The 18,739-nt window shown below is 45.9% G+C and overlaps 1 protein-coding gene across 1 annotated transcript in view; it reads left to right on the top strand.

Moving 5' to 3' along the window:
* The window catches only part of Dock4 (dedicator of cytokinesis 4), a gene marked incomplete in the record, with an annotated part of 287,342 nt that overhangs the window by 266,244 nt on the left and 2,359 nt on the right, over positions 1-18,739 (top strand). Inside the window, 11 exon segments of the mRNA XM_013510564.1 lie at positions 3,818-3,994; positions 4,680-4,763; positions 6,271-6,390; positions 6,723-6,844; positions 7,174-7,294; positions 8,414-8,495; positions 8,668-8,777; positions 10,424-10,496; positions 12,249-12,362; positions 15,123-15,184; positions 18,448-18,739. Of these exon segments, the coding sequence (XP_013366018.1) occupies positions 3,818-3,994; positions 4,680-4,763; positions 6,271-6,390; positions 6,723-6,844; positions 7,174-7,294; positions 8,414-8,495; positions 8,668-8,777; positions 10,424-10,496; positions 12,249-12,362; positions 15,123-15,184; positions 18,448-18,739 (1,357 nt within the window).

The following is an 18,739-nucleotide window of genomic DNA, read 5'->3' as shown; positions in this document are numbered from 1 at the left end:
AAAAAAAAAAAAAAAAAAAGAAATATCTATGGAATCTCTTTCCATCTGTAGCTTCTCCCTGTGTCACTTCTTTTCCTTGGGTTGTTGTTACTGTTTAACTGTTGTTACTGTTTACCCTGCAGTGTTTCAAGTCTGGATTTTGCAGATACACCCCTGGGGGCTGTTGAACATATTTGTCACCTAGGTCGCTTGTAAGTTGGTAGTTAGAGCCAGGGGTTTGATAAAATGTTTTGTTTTGCCTTTGTGTTTGCAGTACTACTTCATAGGTGGTATGTGCTCCCCCTACCGTACTGGAAGTTGTAGATGATCATTGCCCAAATCTGTTCATTTTTTAAGACTAAAATAGGGTGACAGGTTTCTGATTCTATTTTTCATTGGTTATTTCTATATTAAGAAAAAGTCCCCTTACCAACTATTTGATTACCCTGAGGTGTAGGAAAAGAAGTAAATGCTGGTTTCCCCAATTTAAGGTCTTCAAAATGGTCATGGGAAACAACCAAACAAAAACCTTCACATCGCTTTTGTTTGGTTGGTCCAGTTTTTCATGTTATCAGCAGGCCATGGTTTTTAAAACATGTTTGTTTTGTTCCTAATCCATGGCAATTATTATTATTAAATTACTCTTCTTAAATTTATTATTCCTATTAAATTGTCTTATTACCTTTGCCCCTTGGGAGACACTTCGCATTGGCCTGAGTCTTTTTCACTGAGCTAATACACAAGATCGGATTGTCACATCAGACATGCAGATCCACGCCCTTTCCCACCATCAGGCTTTACTAATAATTTCAAGACAATCTACATGCCCAGGTGAAGCAGAGAGCCTTCTGAGACATCAAGTGTCATCTGTCTTCTATCCATATCAGTAATAATAATTGGGAATAATAGATGAGCTCTCTAAATGAGGTCCGTGGGTTTCCTCATAGAAGGGGCACATTATTACAAAGTGTAAATTCCGATCATTGTAAACTCCTCAAGGACATTTCCTAGTCATGCCTCTTGGATTCTGGGTTTAATTATTTTAAGAAATCCTTCGGCTGGGAAGTTCCTGCTGAAAGTACTGCACAGATACATGTCTTCCTGCTAGCAATATTCCTAGCCTCTTTACTTGAAGGTTCAGCTGACAAGGAGATGAAACATGGCCAACTGGTTTTTTTTTTTCTGTTCCTTAAGAACATTCCCCACTACAAGGGCATGAGAAGATCACAGTCCACAGTCTAGAAAAGTCATTCTTTGATGAACATTTCTCATACACTTATCTTTACACACTTCTTCGACAATCTCCCTAGAATTGCTTTCCTAAAAGTGAGTTCATCTATCAAAGGATATCCCCAGTTGAACCTCTGATTCCTGGATCAGTGATGGGTTGTATCCATTTATGCCCCATCTGGAAGGGATAACTGTTCTTACCCCAAATAAGACTTGTCCTGAACACTGGATGTTCTATATTATTTTAATCATTCCAAAAATGACCATACTAAGGCTGATTTTTTTGACATTTATTGAATGCTAATGAAAAGGATATATTTATTTATTCTATTTCTTTTGCAGATGTACTGATCCTGTTTTGCCTAGTTTTCTTCTGAATTCGAAAAATATTAATATTTTGTCTGGAATACATGTTGGATATGTTTTTCCAACTTGTTCTTTGCCTGTGTTACTATATGTGTTTTGTTTACTTTTTAGAAAAATTGTCTCATTAATAGTGCTTGAGTTTATAAAGATGAGGTGGATTTTTACTTTTACTACAGTGGAAAACAGGTAACATAAAATCTTCCATACCCATTTTTAAGTGAGGAGTAGTCGCATTAACTGTTTGCGGTTGCTGTGTGAGTGCCACACATTTCTCTTCTTCGAAGCTGAAACACCAAATCCATTAAACAGCACCCCTCCCCATCCCGGCACCCACTGTCTACCATCTAAGCCATTTTACTTACTTTCTAATGGCGTTACCCAGAGTTCTCAGACTTTTCCTTTATGGTTTAGCTTTTGTGAACATCAAAACAAATAACTGAAAAGTAAATACCCACTTACTGACATGCAGATAAAGAAGGAAAATATTGCTGGTAGCATTCTAGAAGCCTCCCATGCACTCCTTCCTAATTGCAGCTCCCTCTCGTTGCCCTAAGTGTAGCCTGACTGTTATGGTACCCAGCCCTGTGCTTAGGGTATCAGCTGTGTACGCCTCTCTAAACAAGTCAACTTAGTTTTGCTTGGCTTTGAATTTTATGGAACAGTGTCAGACTGGGTATGTTCTATTAAGAGTTGTTTCTTAGTATCTGTTGTAGTATTTTTCCATGTTATTACTTATGACTGAAGTGTTTCTTCATTGTTGTATGCTATTCCATTGTATGAACATATGCAGTATGTCTGTGCATTCTCTTGTTGATGGATGTACAGATTTTAGAAACCAGTACATGTTTCTTTGTATACATGCTTACCCCTCTCCAGTCTTTCCTCAAATATATTTGCATAATAGAACTTCTAGAACATGAGCTGGATATGAATGTGGATATGGATATAGATACGTGTCTAGATGTCCTCAGCTGTGTTCCAAAGTGGGTGGGACCAATTTGAACTTCCACCAGCCAGACCTGAGATTTCATTACTCACATTCGCACCTTCATTTGCTATTAGCGTATTTATTTTTACCATTACAGTGGATGTTTAGTAGTATATCATTGTGGTATTGTTTTCCAGATCTTTCATCACAGGTGAGACTCAGCATCCTTTCATATGTTTACTGGCCATTCATATTTCTTCCTTTTGAAATGGGTATTTAACTTCTACCTGGTTTTTTTTATTGGTTTATTTACCTTTTTTCTTACTGGTTATTAAAAGTCTTATGTTCTGTCCCTAGGCTCTTTGATGGTTATGCATGTTATAATGTCTTCTCATTTGTTCTGGTTGATCTTCCTCCCTCTTTATAGTATCTTTAACAAATATGATTCTTAATTTTGATGGAGTCAGATTATTCTAGGATTTTTCATTGTTGGGTTAGGATGATCTAAATGACCTTTTAAAACTTAATAGTTCTTTTTTTTTTTTTTTTAACTGAAAGAGCCAGTATTTAAATGTGATTATCATGAGCCTGAATGACTTGGCAGACCTTCTCTTCAAAGAGAATGTCAATGACAGTCACCGTCTCCACACCATCTGAAGAGCACTTGTGTCATTTTCACAATTAGGTCCCCTGTACAACGCAGTGAGTCATTATGGCTCTATCTGGCGCTCTTTCAACAAATGGATCCTGAAGTATATATGATTACCTTGTTTTCTGTCACCCCCAACTGTGCACCATCCTGTACCGCCTTATGGTGCTGTGACACATGCATATGTCCTCTCTCCCCACCTGGGCTGGAAGCTCCTTGACACAGAGGGTCTAGAAATGCATCTCAGTGGTGCTTTGTATCAAATAATCATCTACAAAGGTGATAACAATATTCAAGGTCCCTGAATATGTAGTCCTTCGGAAGTAAAGAAAAGCATGAGCTGCTTGGACATGACTTCAGGGAGTAACTTGCTGCAGCGCTAATATAGAAAAGATAACCGATGATTATCCAAACCACATTTTAACCAGTGGCTATAACTACTTACCCTTTGCAGACCTTACTAATGAACAGCTAACCTGACCCACACATCCTTGTCTGTTCTACTGAATGGCTTCCGGTAAAGATACTGAGGGAGGAGCCCAAGGGGACCACAGATAATTCAGCATGGCTAGTCAGTTTTCTCCTCCACCTTCTTCGTTGTTTAAAATTTTATTTTGTTCAGTGTCACAAATGTGAATATATATTTATGCTCATCTGCTTCTCAGGTAGAAATGAGTCCTCTGGAAAATGCAATTGAAGTCTTGGAAAATAAGAATCAGCAGCTGAAGACTCTGATTAGTCAATGTCAGACCAGACAGATGCAGAATATTAACCCTCTGACCATGTGTCTGAACGGAGTCATCGATGCCGCGGTGAATGGCGGGGTTTCCAGGTACCAAGAGGTGAGGATTAGCAGTTGTTGTTTGAGATGAAGTTCTCAGCTGTTATTTCTTAGGGTTTTGTGAGTTCTTTTCTCAAAAATACATACCTGTATCATACAAATGGCCACAGACACAAAGAAGGTGCTTTATGAAATAGAGAAACTATATAGTCACTGTGATGACTGCTTATTCCATTTTTCCAGTATGTGATATTTTGTGTGTGTGTGTAGAAAAGTAGTGCAGAGGTCAGCCAGGATTGTTTATTAAATCTCTAATATAATTTCCCTGAGCAAAGATGTTCATGGGCGTAGAAAAGTCTGACCTTGTTTACAAGATGCTGTAAGTGGACTTGCTTCTGCCCTCTTGGTCTGAAACAGACAGAGGTAGTAGCCTGCAAGATGAGGCCATTGTCTCTGAACCCGAGGGCGATGTGTTTTGGGGTGGACCGCCAGATAGCTCGTGCACTTGGCTTTGCTCTTTGTTTATTTTACCAAAGGTAGTTAGTTATTGGACAAGTTCTGGTCTTCTTTACCAGCCCTTTCCTCATGTTCCTTTCTGACCAACCACCCACATAGGAATCACTCCATCTGTCCCCAAATGTGGTTTATAATTGTGTCATGTCTCTCAAGAATGCCAGGTCTTTAAAAACAGCAACTGTTCCTTTCACTTCCTTAGTAACTCAGTAGACTGTCTCTTGACTTCCTAGGCTTTCTTTGTCAAAGAATATATTCTAAGTCATCCTGAAGATGGGGAGAAAATTGCCCGGCTAAGAGAACTGATGCTTGAGCAGGTAAGGACGGCGGAAGCCAGTCATCTTCTTTACCCTGCCTGGCCAGAGGCTCGCTTACCACACACGCAGCTGTGATAGCTCAGTGAAGAGCCAGGGAGTCCTGGGCTTGGTAGAGGCTGGCCCTCCCCCCAGGAATGCAGCTTCTTTTTCTGCCAAGTCTTTCTTCTGCTCCACCCTGAGGCAGTGACCCCTGTCGGGTACCCACAAAGAGAATTCCAGTCTCCATGCCAAGGTCTGCTTCTTGGATGACCCAAATTACCACATTACCTGAATACCGAGGCAGTTTCCCTACAGTAGTGTTTCATTTGTAGCAGATGGGGGTGCTCCTATGTACAGACTCAACTCTGCAGCCCCCAGCCATCTCCTCACTCGGGGCGGCCTCTCCCTTTACACCTCAGGTGGCACTCCAGTCCACCTCTGCCTCTCAAGGCTGTATTTATTTCAGGGTGTTTGTCCTTTATGCAAATGTGTTGCCATGGGGTGGGCTTACAGACAGATTGCCACAGTCTCATCTCTTAGGGAAGGTTCTGGATGCTGTCATCCACAAAGGTCAGTCCTGTTTGACCTGGAGCTTCCAACCTAGAATTTTCACAAGCTACAAAGATAATCAGACCTTGTGTTATTGTGTTGTTTTCCTCCCAGAATACAAAGTTGGGTTTGTTTTTTTTGGGGGGGCCACTTTAGTATGGGAGCATTTTTAAAATGGAAAACACAGCTGTCATTCAAATCAGAGGAATTATACACTGTTGATATTTGCACAAAGTTCCATGTTTACATTCATTTTATTTTGGGTCCTCACAGCAAGAAAACTTACACTTAAATATGGCTTGCTTCCTTGTTACATTATAAGTTTTCAATTAGCAAGAATCTTGCCTCGGATAAAACTCATGGGCCATGATACTGCCACCGCGCAAAGCTCTTGTTGCACTATAGTGAACAAATATAATATCTTTAAACAAAAGTAAGAAACGTAACAACTGTTGCGGAACACCTGTACATTTTTTCCGTCATCCCTGATAGGTTTTGAAAATCTGTGGGAGGGGTGGGGGCCACAGAGAAACCTGATGGAGGAGAGGGGTTAGCATGGGAGAGAGGGTGCCATCTAGAGAAGGGATCCCTGAGGCACACCTGCATGACTGAGCCTCCTAACAAAGCAGTTCCTGCCTCCATTCCTGGCCCCATCCTGGGATGAGCAGCAAGGGGCCAAAGGAATAAGAAAGATTGTAAGATCTAAAATACCTGGGAAGGAATCTCGGCAGCAATCAAAAAGGAAACTCAAGGCTTGGGAACCAGACAGATCCAAGTGCTCAAGTCCCCCTTTAGTACTGTATATGCAGGACTTCACTGATTCCTCGTTTCCTCACCTGTAACGTGCTAACTGTTCCTATTTTGTTGGATCCAGCAGGTTAGCAATAACGCATGAAAAATGCATGGTGTAGCACTTGGGCTGAAGCAAGCCCTGCTGAGAGTTAATCATTGATGTGAGTTTTTTCCTTATGTTATTAAGGCACAGATTCTGGAATTCAGTTTGGCTGTGCATGAGAAGTTTGTACCTCAAGATATGAGACCTCTTCACAAAAAGCTGGTCGACCAGTTCTTTGTGATGAAGTCGAGCTTAGGAATACAGGTATGTACTCTGAGTGTCCACGGTGGGGCAGTCTGCCCTCTGCCATTTACCTTTTCTTGGAGAATGCAGTATTCAACAGTGACATCTTTTGGTTTTTCTGCCAAACTACAGCATGTATCAGACATTAAAATTGCATTTGTGTGCCATTTGCCATGGTTACCTTTTATGAAAATAAAAATGTGAGAGAAGGCTTACTAATACCAGAACTTACTGTAATAGATCCCTATGTCAAGGTTTCATGACATCCATGCTGTATATCCAGTGTATTAAATAGCTCAGAAGTTAGGCTGCCCATGCCTTACTGTACTAAAATGTTTTCTTCATGTCGTTAGGAGTTCTCCGCCTGTATTCAAGCCAGTCCTGTCCATTTTCCTAATGGAAGCCCCCGAGTGTGCAGAAACTCAGCACCTGCTTCCATGAGTCCAGATGGTAGCAGGGTAATTCCTAGACGCAGGTAAGTCATAGTCTGAATTACCTTACAATTTGGCATCCCCACAAGATGATCTGGAATGATGCTCTCATTCTTTATGGCACAATTTGTCAAAACACTATTTCTTAATGAAAGACTTAACCCGTGAGGCAGCTGCAGACATCTGCCTCTGGTAAAACAGCCACAGCATGAGAAATAAACAAGCTCAAACATTTGATTCTGTTGAGGCAAACAGGAGACAACAAAATGGGATGTGTGGTTTTCCTCCCCTCATCGGTTTTATTCCATGCCAGCAGGTGATAAAGAACAGTTCAGAGCCTGAGTTAACGACCGTCTTTTCTCCCCTGAAACAGCCCATTAAGTTACCCAGCTGTCAACCGGTATTCCTCCTCCTCACTGTCCTCCCAAGCTTCTGCTGAAGTAAGCAATATTACAGGGCAATCAGAAAGCTCTGATGAAGTCTTTAACATGCAGGTACTTTATTCGCTTTTTGTCTGTTCGTGTTCCTTTCCTTTCTGTCTGCATCACGGGAGTGTCTGTTCGTCCTGCTGTGCTCAGAACAGACCTGCCAGCAAGAACGTGACTTAAGGACAAACCTTTAAACACTCTTAAAGCTTTGCTGGTTTTTGGAGTCTGCAAAGAGGTTTCTCTCCAAACTACTCCCCCGCCCCCCGCCCCATTTAAGAAGACCTGAGCAAGCAATGCAAAAGCAGGCACACTGCACAGGCTTAGCTTGGAGGGCCACCTCAGCTTGCTTCCTCAGTTCTGGACTCTCGGGGTGTGTTCCACACACACTAGCTGCCTCAGCATTTCCCGCATTTTTTTTTCTTTTCCTATTTTTTTTTTTTTTTTCTTTGTCTTTTTGAGACACAGTCTCACTGTGCAGTTCAGGCTGATTTTAAACTCACAACGCTCCTCCTGCCTCAGCCTCCCAGGTGCTGGCATTACAGGCATGCGCCACCACGCCTAGCTCTCCAGCATTGCCTCTTGAAGAAGACATGGTTGAGAGGGTCCATTGTAACATTTTCTCTACTTATATATGTATCAGAAGATTTCCATCATAAATTATTTTTTTAAAGGTGGTTTTTAGGCATTTTAGAGAGACTGTAAGTCTTGCAATAAAATATTTTGTTTAGACACTGCTAACGTGGCATTTCAGGTAGTTCAGTAAGACTAACCTGAATTTTCCCCACCCTTATCTTTGGAAAAGGGTTCCAAATCTATACTTGCAACACATTTCAAATAATGAGAAGGCAGGCCGTATGCCTTTCAGAAGCGCTCATGGTTACCTGCCCTGGCCAGAAGTCTGTCTGATCATACTTCTGTCAGGGAGCCGCTGCTGTTACAGAACCACAGCCTGTAGCAGGACTCGGTGAATGTATTCCTCTGACAGGAGTAAAACCCCAGGTTCCTGGTTCATTGCAGTCGAGCCCGTCACCAGTCTGTATTCATAGGCTTTGCTAAATTTTCACTTTCTGTTTTTCCTTTGTGCTAATTTGGGGTGGGGAGATTGTGACAGTTTCGCTGTAAATATGTCAGCATCGAGTGAACCCTCTCAGCTGTGTACGCTAACGGCTCCCTGTGTGTTTACAGCCAAGTCCATCTACCTCAAGCTTGAGTTCTACTCACTCCGCTTCACCTAATGTGACAAGTTCTGCTCCATCAAGTGCCAGAGGTCAGTGGCAGGGTGTGGGGGAGACTACAGGTGCCCAGAGAACCATCCCGCCCGGGAGCTGTGGCTTCGGTTTCCCGGACTAGGCCAGCCGCCACAGCACTCAGGCCTTCTCCTCTGAACAAGCGCAGCGCTGCCTCCCAGCTAACGATTCTTCCTTGCTTCCTCTTCCCAGCTTCTCCTTTGCTGTCTGACAAACACAAACATTCCAGAGAAAACTCCTGCCTGTCCCCGAGAGAGAGACCGTGCAGTGCCATTTATCCGACACCCGGGGAGCCTTCTCAGGTACAGCTTGCAGGGAAAGAACATGGAAAGGGGGAAAGGGTGGGATTGCTTCACAGCTCTGCACAAGCACACCGCCGCTGCCCAAGGCACCCAGACGGGCAGTGTCAGACCACAGCCAGCTGGGTGAAGAGTCTAGTCCGCTTCCTGCCAATTGTCAGGGAGTTCACTGTAAGCCCCATACCTGGTGGGGATATATGGTGTTACCTGTGCAGTAAAGCTGAGGGGGAGATGGGAACTCTCTCTAGATTCTTTCATCTGACTTCGTATTTCATTGCTTCTCTGTACATTGCAGGGAAGCTGGGGAACGAACGGCCTGAGTGTGTTCGCTGTGTGCGTAGCAGAACTCTGGGGGATTTCTTGTGTTAGCAAAAGGAGAAGCATACTACTGTCCAGCACTCTTTCTTTGTGCCCATACTATTGAGAGGGCTTTAGTTCCGTTCTGAGGCCCCCCAGAGGGCAGGAGCAATCTGCTTGCCTTTGCCTTTCTTGTCTCACACAGAGGGCAGAGCGTCTGCGTGCCCAAGCTGTCCCTGCTCAGGAGGGACGGAACTGGGCTTCGAAGTGACCCCTCTTAGTCTGAGCTGCGGTCGGGCCATGAGCTCGGCCCCTTGGGCCCCTTGAGAAGGGTGGTTTCCAAGTTGAAGATGAATGTGTAGCCTTCAGCTTAACAAAGTATTTGGGACTGATTTCAGAGTGGAGAAAAATACTTATTTCTACTCCATCTAATTTCTCTTTCTCTACACCATCCTGGCAGAAGTCTGTCACTGCATCTGGAAGTGGATGAGAGTGAGTGGATTTGGCTTGATTGGTTTATGTTTGCTGATTGTGTGCTCCTCCCGAAAGTCCCGGGAAACCTCCTCTGCGCAACCCCGGGGTCTTGCGGAAATTACATCTGAGTGCGTGCGGCTGGAGCGGCTAACCCGTTTTATTTCCCTTTGTCACTCGATGTTGCCAGGGGTTTTCAGAGTCGGTTGCATCTGCTCGGGAGGCACATGTGGCCGGCATGGGGGACTCTGGAAGCCTTCCCTGATTAACCTCCCGAGCTTTCTGCTTTGGGTAAAATTCGAAGCGGTGTGTATGTTGCCAAAGTCATGATAATGTACAGTGCTGTGGTGTGTGTGCTTTTGAGGGTTTGGCACTTTTCCTTTTAGCATGTTAGGTAGCGGCATGCCACACTGGCATTTTTGTAGGTTGAAAGTTATAGAATGTTAACCATCCCGTATTTTTTAACCTGATACAGGATTTGAAATATGAAGGAGTTAAAGCCCAGTTGCTACAGACTGTTTGAGCTATTGTTTCTCCTTTAATTTTTACTCGCATTTCATTTTGCCTGCCTGGCATTTTTATTTATAAAGAACACCATAGCTCAATTCCTCTTTACTATTTCGCCCCATATTTTATTATGAACATTGATATTTAAAATAAGGCACAAGCTTTTTAAATGCTGTATTCTCTTCCTCAAAACCTAAGGCACTTCTCCCCTTTTCTCTTTAAATGTAATTGAGTTCTTTGTTTCTAGGCTCATCATACTATATAATCAGTATGTTGAACAGAGTGTTTCAATGAGGAGATAATCATGTCATTCTCTAAAAGGCCTCCAGTGTTCCCATATCGTGTCATAAAAACAGACTCTTGTCCCTTTGCAGAGGATGCTGTTTAATCATATTGGAGACGGGGCCTTGCCACGCAGTGACCCAAATCTTTCTGCACCTGACAAAGGTGGGTACAAACCAGTCCCTCGTTACTCCTGGGATGTTCAGGGTTTGTTTTGTCCTCATTTTCTCTGTGTGTCATGTGGAAGGTAGCGCTCCAGGTCCTTAGAGATCAGGACTCGTTTGCTCTTTAGGGAATTAGTGAAGGACCACTTTTCATGATCCATTCGTTGCCTGTTTGCTTGTGAGATTATCTGTAAGAACGTGAGCACATCAGGAACGCCTCTGCTGAATGACTTTTTATGTCATTAAAGTGAGTCACCCAGGCAACGCCTGCTCTTCCTGAGACAAAGATGCCAATTAGGCTGTTTGTTCAGCACAATGAAAATTGGGACTTCCCAGATTAATCCTCTGGTCCCCATCCTTTGTCTCCCTTACAAAGCACATTCAGCCACCTCATCTGTTGTTTATGGTGACTCAGATGCGGCTCTTGTACAATTAAATACTGTTTAAGAATTGCAATCCAGTGCATAATGGAATGTGCCCTGCCTTGAGGTCGCACACACGTGAAGGAGAAGCAAATACATGCGCAGCAATGAGCAGCCCATTAGCATCAGTCTTCGCAACACGGCAGAAGATGAAGAGCAGATTAAATGTCATTTCCTCAACCGTGGGGGTGGGGGCTACAGCAGGTCACCCATTCACCTCTCTCAAGGTCAAGCCTCAGAAACAGGAGCAGCCACGGGCCGATGAATCAAGAGTCCCTAATGAAATGTCCCAGTAAAGTGCACTTTAATTGCCATCATTAGGAACTAGAATGTATTGTCATTTGGCTACACTGTTACATTAACATTAAAACTTTCCAAAGGGAGATGGAAATTAGTGAGACTTTAGCCAAAACTATTTTAAAGCACCAATTTAGCCCTCATGTAATAAGCATTGATCTCTGCCAGCAGAACACAGGAATGTGCTATTTTTCTCACCCCTTCTACCAAGGAAAACCACAAAGCAAATTAAAATGGAATAGAGAAAGAGCATTTCAAGAGCAATTCTGCCTCATTCGATCCAAGTGGTAACGAAAAGTAGTACAATGTGGGAATCCTCCACTTGTCCGCCAGATGGCAGTGTCTGTACAGGGAGGAGGCGCCTGAACTCCAGGGCTGGGTGTTGTCACTTCATCGCAGTGACTGCCTTGTGTGTGCTGCCCTGGCTCCTAGTGGGGCTGCATCTTAATGAAGCTTGGAGCATGCAGATTCCAAAAGAAGAAGGACACTCAATATTCTACCTGATTTTCTTAGGACGTGCATCAGTGGGACCCATCAATTTCAGGAGCAAGAGTCCTTGCTTCAAGGAGTCGATCCGGGAGATGGCCTGGTGGGCCGTTCTTTCCCAGTAGTTCTGCCAAACAGTTGCAGTATCAGCATGTCACCGTCTTCTCCCTTTTTAGGTGCTCCCTGTCCAGAAATTTCTACTAAAAAACATTTCAGAGTAGTGCAGTGACTATCTCCCATCTGTTCTCTGCTATCTAAACACATTTGTGATTTCCATCAAGCTTCTACACTCTGGTGTGGAGATTTGTAGTTGTGTTTGACAGCTTGAGGGGAATAAAAAGATGTGCTATAACCCAATTAAGTGTCAACTCTGTGTGGAAGCCAGTTTAACAGAGGTTTAGTGTTGAGGAGATATCCTGTGGGGTGGTGTTTGTTTTTTAATCCAGTTGATCTTTTCATTCCGGATAATTCTGACTTTCTCCTAAGATCTCAAGCATTCGGAGGGCAAAGCTGGACCATGTGTTTTTAGCTGTGTTATTCCCTTCCAGCTGTGAATCCCACCCCTAGCAGCTGGAGCCTGGACAGTGGGAAGGAAGCCAAGAACATGTCGGATAGTGGGAAACTTATCTCTCCCCCTGTCCCTCCAAGACCCACACAGACTGGTGGGTATTTGAAGCATTTGAACAATCACTTTTATAAAAATAACTTTTACTGACCACTCCAGCTTGTCCTGAATTCCTCAGACAAAGGTAGGCATTTGGTTTCTGAGGTAAAAACTCTGGTAGCTGCATAACTTGTTCTCCGCTTCCCCAGACTTGTGTTCCACAGATCCACAGAGTGGTCTGCTCCCAGCAGACCCCTCAGACAGACCCTGTCTGGTGCTGTCTTCCAAGTGCCACCCTTGGCCTCTTCCGCCCAGGTCACTCCCATTTCCTCTCTCCTCTGCTTGCGCCACCTGATTCTTACCAGGCTCTGCTAACTCAGCTGTTTTCCTTGTTTTTATTTAAGCTGCCACCAAGGCTTGAATCGCCTCTACATAGAAATTAACTAACACTGACTGTGACGGGCTCTGGCACCCATAGTTCTCGCTGCTTGGAGAGGTCTGCCTTCGAGGGTGGTCTTTCTCAGAGCGTTGATGGCAGGCACTTCATCCTCTAGGGTCATGGCAGAGTCTCTGTGCTAACCCCAGACCTACTGAATCAGAACTTTAGTATTTCTGAAACAAGGCCTAGAATCTTCTTACCAAACCTTACAGGGGATTCTTCCGCTCACTAGATTCTGAGAAGCACTGAGTGATTTTCCCAAGGGTATGGCTCAGTGGGACAGCGCATGCTTAGCCTGCGTGAGGCCCTGAGCCTGGTCCTCAGCACCCAAAAGAAAAGAAAAGAAAACTCGCTTTGTAGTTTATAGCGCTGTGCTTACTTTGCCCCTGAACGAGGCATTCACCTGATGGCCGGCCGTGAGGCAGTTTTTCCACAGCTCTGCCCGCTGCTGTGATGGGGAGAGTCCTGTCAGCACTCACCCGTGTCTAAGGAAGCTTGAAGCTTCACAAGTAGAACTGGCCTAAAAACAAGAGAAAGTATGACACTACCTCCTTCATGGATTTTTCGGGCCTGGTCATTCATATTTCATTTGCTTTACTCTAACATCTCCCCTTTCTGTTTTCTTTTTTACTAAGGAAAGAAAGCTGACTTCACTTTTTTACAAATAAACTACATGCTACCTAGTTTGTTCTAAACTCGTCGAAGTTAAAAGTGAAGTCACCAGTAGTTTGGAAAGGCCTGTGAGGTCTTCAAACGGAAGAAGAAATAACTTTAAGTTTATTGATTGTCCGCATTACTGTCTCAGTGTGACTGCAGGAGATTAAGGCTCACTGCCAAATTATTTCTATTTCCCTCCTGACTTATATATACATCCAGCTGCCTCCAATTTAAATCTGGTTGCATCTCTAAAGTTGGGAACTTGAAAGGCATTTTTAAGGAAACCATTGATAATTATTAGTAAGGAATAATATCGACGGTAGCCATATTCCTAAGCCAGGTCCAACCTGGACACAAGGGTACTGGTGGAACTATTTTAGGGCTATAAGAAAACACTTTTCCCAGAGAACTGTTTTGCAGACATGCACTGGGAGACTGAGACACTGTCAGAGCCGCCTGCCTCAAGGAGAACGGGAAACCTTGATTCTCTGCCACCGTGATGGCAGAAGCACAGCTCCCCATCAGGACTGGCTTCTCCATACGGACATGATTTTCTTCCGAAGTCTGCGCTCCCAGGTTGGAGGGCAGGAGCGCTTGTGCTGGTGTGGGAAGGTGACATGTCCGGCAGCTGGTCGCAGCATGTTAAGTGGAGGCTGCGCAACCCCACAACATGGTAACAGATCCTCCCTCCCTGCTCCCGTAGGACGCAGTTAACTTGGCAGGGCTGCCGTCCCTTCTGCACTGATTGCTCTCATAGTCTGTCCCAGTGTCGTCATCTGTGGTCACTGTTGTGGAGCTCTGTCACTGTCTGTCTTTCTTCCTTCCAGCCTTGCGGTAGTTTTCTCCTGAGTTACAAGCCTCGCTGTGACACTGCAGTGAGTGGCAGCTAATGACAGGGCGACGTACCCTGCCTTCACAGAAACCTCTCTGAGTGGGACTGGGAAGTGCGGCTTTACCCTTGCTTCCCGACTGTGTCCTGGGTGGCTTCGACCCTACACAGCTACGGATCAGAGAGCTGGATCTGATCCCTAGGCATTGCCTTCCCGTGTGCTTGTCCCGAGGGGGAGGCTTGAAAGTCTAGTGGGAGAAGCAAGATCACCGTCTGTGCCTCGATGATGAGATACACGGCATACCGCCACCAGGCGGCAGAGGGAAGACTGAGTGTGGGCCTTGGGCGGAGAAATGCAGAAGCACTCCTCTCTCGTGTTGACGTGGCCAGGGCTTTCTAACTTCCTGTCAGTTCTGAGAGCATGGTGGCGTGAAAAGGGAAGCTGATTAGATTGGTTCCCGCGGGCCCGGTCTGAGCTATCTGCTTGCTCTGCCCAAGCCAAAGGCAGCAGCTGTCTCCCACCCTTCTCCCTGGCCTTTCTTGCCTAAAAGCACCTCGCAAGACAGAGATCAAGCAGTAGAGAAACTTCTAGACTTTGGGGAAAGGGAAAGGACACTGAGCCAGTTTGGGCCCCTGTCGCTTTGGTCAGAGCATCACGGAGAAACCAGTAGCTTTTCGCCAACTGGCCGCTGCCCTGGTAATCCCATCCTCCGCTAGGAATCTTTTCAGATGGACATAGTTTAGTGTCTTCCCCCGTCCTCCCAGCCGCACCCGACAGCCTCGTTTAGGAAGGAGGTCCTTACATACCGGGTCATCTCTCTGTACTAGCGTTTACAGATGGCCAACAGAGTGAGTTTTCTTAACTGAAATGTTCTATCTCTCTCCGTCCACAGCTTCTCCAGCAAGACACACGACAGCAGTCTCCCCCTCGCCTGCCGGGCGGTCTCCATTGAAGGTACAGGCCCTTCTGAGGCGGAAGCTAGAGCCTGACCCTGGTTTCCTTGTTTGTCTTAGACCCATCCCAGGTACACTGAGAAGTACTTCCTGTTGCATAGACAAGGCAAAAGAGCTAGGAGCAGAGTCAGGAAACAACTCGACTTTTCCCTTGAGGATGCTCCCCTGTGGATGCATTCTTTGGATTATTAGCCTTATGCTCCGAACTGTAGCAATGAAGCCCTGTAACTTAAAGTCCATATATATACTGAGTTAGGAAGGAAAAGGGCACACAGTGTCATTCCTGGGACATTTTCAGTCTAGTCTTTCACTTTAAAATACATCTCAAGGACCAGGATATACCTCAGTGGCACAGCGCCTCCCTGGCAAGCGTGAGGTCATGAGTTCAATTCCCAGTACCAAAAAAAAACTAAAATAAAATAAAAGACATCTCAAGCACACATACACTTAGACTGAAAAAAATGAGTAATCAAGAGCTACTGAATATTCTTCTGCAGGGTTTTTGTTTTTGTTTTTGGCCCTTATCTAGTCTCACCCATTTTGACAAAGCCAAATGCAATTTTCTCTCTTTTATACCAAGGTTATAACTTATATTAGAAATAATGTACTTGCTCATGAAAAACAAGATGATAAAATAGATTGTAAAAATTTCTGGAGAACAGAACAGGAGAGCTTTAAAGGTCAGACATTTGGTTGGCAGGTAGATGCGGGCTATTTAGCATCTCTAAACACACAAATCCCTCTTGGAAATAAAGAATAATATTTAGTCTCCATCCAGATTGAATCAGACTGGCTGCAAAGCTGGTCAGAAGCCGAGGGGTTGGTGTTCAGAGCTGCAGCACCAGAAGCAAACAAGAGATGGAAATAAGTGTTGAAAGAACGACTTTATCCCTGAGTGACTTAGGATCGCCATGCTCGGTGTCCTTCTTGTTGATGAGCTAGTTCTAGCTAATGTGAAAAAGACAAATCAGCCTCTACAGATGCACAGGGGCAGGTTGTGGTCTGATACATCTGTGCTGTGAAGGCTAGATGCTGGTAGAATTAAGAATCTGGGGAGCAAAACAAAAAAAAAATAGGAAATCGCAAAGAAATGTGATTTCATTTGCATTGCCCAAATTGCTAATGTAGAAATTTGCTGGTAAGTGCAGCTTATTTGCTAGTTTTGTTGCCGTTCTGCATTGCAGCTGTTATCATCGAGTGTATGCGACAGCATCTGCTTGGAAGCCACCGCCTGCCGTCCCCATGCGAGGGAAGGGGAGCGAGATGGCTCGTTCACATCTCTGCATTTACTTTCTCGCAGAGAGCTGCTGCCTGTTATCACGGAGTTATCATCTGTGTTTTTCAATTTGATTTTGTAGAGTAGCAATAAGACAGTAAGTAGTCTAAGGGATTCATTCTTAAAAATAAAAAGAACCCAAGGGCTGAAAATGTTCAAGGAGCTATCACACATCTCTCCTTAGCAAGCTGGTGCGTGCTGTCTCTCTGCAGACCTGCAGTTATTTTTCCTGGCCATGGACAGTCTTGTAGCCATTTGAAGGGAGAGAGGTGGCCGAACATTTGTGTTCCAACTCCTGGGTTACATCAGCGGGCACACTGCTGCCTGTGCCGTGATTAGGACACAGTCTGCTGACAGGATTTGATGTTTTTTCAGCAGCTGAATGATAAAGTTAACCTTTAGAGAAGACTGAGCTTACCTGCCTTATTTTGAATGTGAAGTCTAATTTTTGACAAAGATGGCCCTGAGGATGAATCTCTTAATTAGCCATGTTTAATGCTACATTCCTAGTAAATGAAAGGATGTGTGTCTACTAGCATTGTTTTTCAAGTGAGAGGCCAAAGTGAAGTTAGCCTAGGTGAGTTAGCCTTTCTCAGTGTGTTCCACAGAATATTAGTTTTGTTTTGTGTTTGTGTTGTTTTGTTTTGAGACAGGGTCTTGCTATATAGTGTAGGCTGGTCTTGAACTCACTCTGTAGCCCAGGCTGGCCTTAAACTCAGTGATCCTCCTGCCTCAGCCTCTCAAATGCTGGGATTACAGGTGTGCGCCATCACACCAGGCATGCACATTAGTTTTTCAGGACAGTAAGTAATGAGTGAAAACTTGGTCTGTGTTCAAGTAAGTTTCAAAAACTCCAAGATTAACAAAGTTACTCTGGTTTCTTTTTGTAAAAGTTAGTGCGCTAAAGTTTTAGCATTTAGTGTTCCCCGGAGGGAGCCTCTCTTCCGCTGCACCTCTTAGGACGTCTTAAACAGTTGGGGGAGCAGCACATTCAGACGCCAGGTGGCGCTAAGCCGCTGACATACAGTGAACGAGTGCAGGAGGCTGCAGATGGTCACAAACTGAGGCATTTGGGTCCCCTCTAAGGGACAGACCTTGCTCTCCGTCAGAACATCATCTCTATTCAGAGAACTCGTGCCTTTGTTGCAGAACTGCAAGTTCTTTATGAAATGCCAGAAATCTGGAGTTGTACAAGGAAGTTTTCTTGTTTTAAAACGTTAGCAACCGAAACAGTTTTTTGTTTTGTTTTAAAGCACAACAGATGACAGCGCTCTCACCGTGGGCTGCGGCCCCAGGGCCGCCAGTTAGTATCCTCAGCCCTGGGGTCAGGGCTAGGGCAGAAGCGAGCGCCAGGGTCCTCTGGTGGGCGGTGATCGCCCCTGGCCTCTGGCCGCCCTGCGTCCAGGCCTCCGCTCCTGAGCTCGCAGTGTGCGGGGCTAGAAACGCAAAGTGGCCCCCAAAGCTGTGGTCCCCAGTTCCTCCTGAGACCAGGTGCAGGGCTCTCCGCGGGTGGCTTGCATCCGCTCTGTCTGAAAATGGTAGGGAGGGCGTGGAGCAGGGCGTGAGCGCTGGAGGAAGGCCTGGGGAGGTGCTGGATGCATGCTCAGTGTCATCTGCGGCCGCGCTGGGTGACCAGCAGCCAGCTCCGACTGCCTCGCAGAGCTCCACACACCGGGCGCTCGGACTAGAGCGCGGGGTCTCCTGGAGGCTCGGGCCCAGGAGAAGGCGATCGCCACGCTGGGTTCCCCGCGCCCCGCCTGTGGCTGCCACGGGAGCCCCCGTGTGCCCGCCCCGGGCCGCGGTCCCGCCCCCTCCGGAGTCCACAGCCCCCAGGGGAACCAGTGGGCCCGGGTTAGGAGCACGCTCCTCCCTTGCTTAGGGCTGTGTCCCCAAGTGCAGCGCCGGGAGGGACGGCCTGGGGGCTGCGGGGCGGGTGTGCGGGCGAGCCCAGCCTGACTCTGCCTTGTCTCCCCTCTCCCTCGGAGCAGGGCTCCGTGCAGTCCTTCACGCCCTCGCCCGTGGAGTACCACCCCCCGGGCCTGACCTCCAACTCCCCGGTGCTGTCGGGCAGCTACAGCAGCGGCATCTCCTCCCTCAGCCGGTGCAGCATGTCGGAAACCTCAGGCTTCGAAAACCAGGCGAACGAGCCGGCGGCGCCCGGCTACAGCGGCCCCGAGGAGCCTGCGCGCAGGGAGAGCAAGACGCCGCCGCCCTACAGCGTGTTCGAGCGCAGCCTGCGGCGGCCCGCGCCGCTGCCGCACAGCCTGTCCATCCCCGCGG

This window comes from Chinchilla lanigera, unplaced genomic scaffold (assembly GCF_000276665.1).
Source record: "Chinchilla lanigera isolate Chin_1 unplaced genomic scaffold, ChiLan1.0 scaffold00009, whole genome shotgun sequence".
In the NCBI taxonomy this organism is placed as follows: Eukaryota; Metazoa; Chordata; class Mammalia; order Rodentia; family Chinchillidae; genus Chinchilla; species Chinchilla lanigera.
Note: the sequence above shows the minus strand (reverse complement) of the source record. Positions and strands in the feature narration are given on the sequence as shown.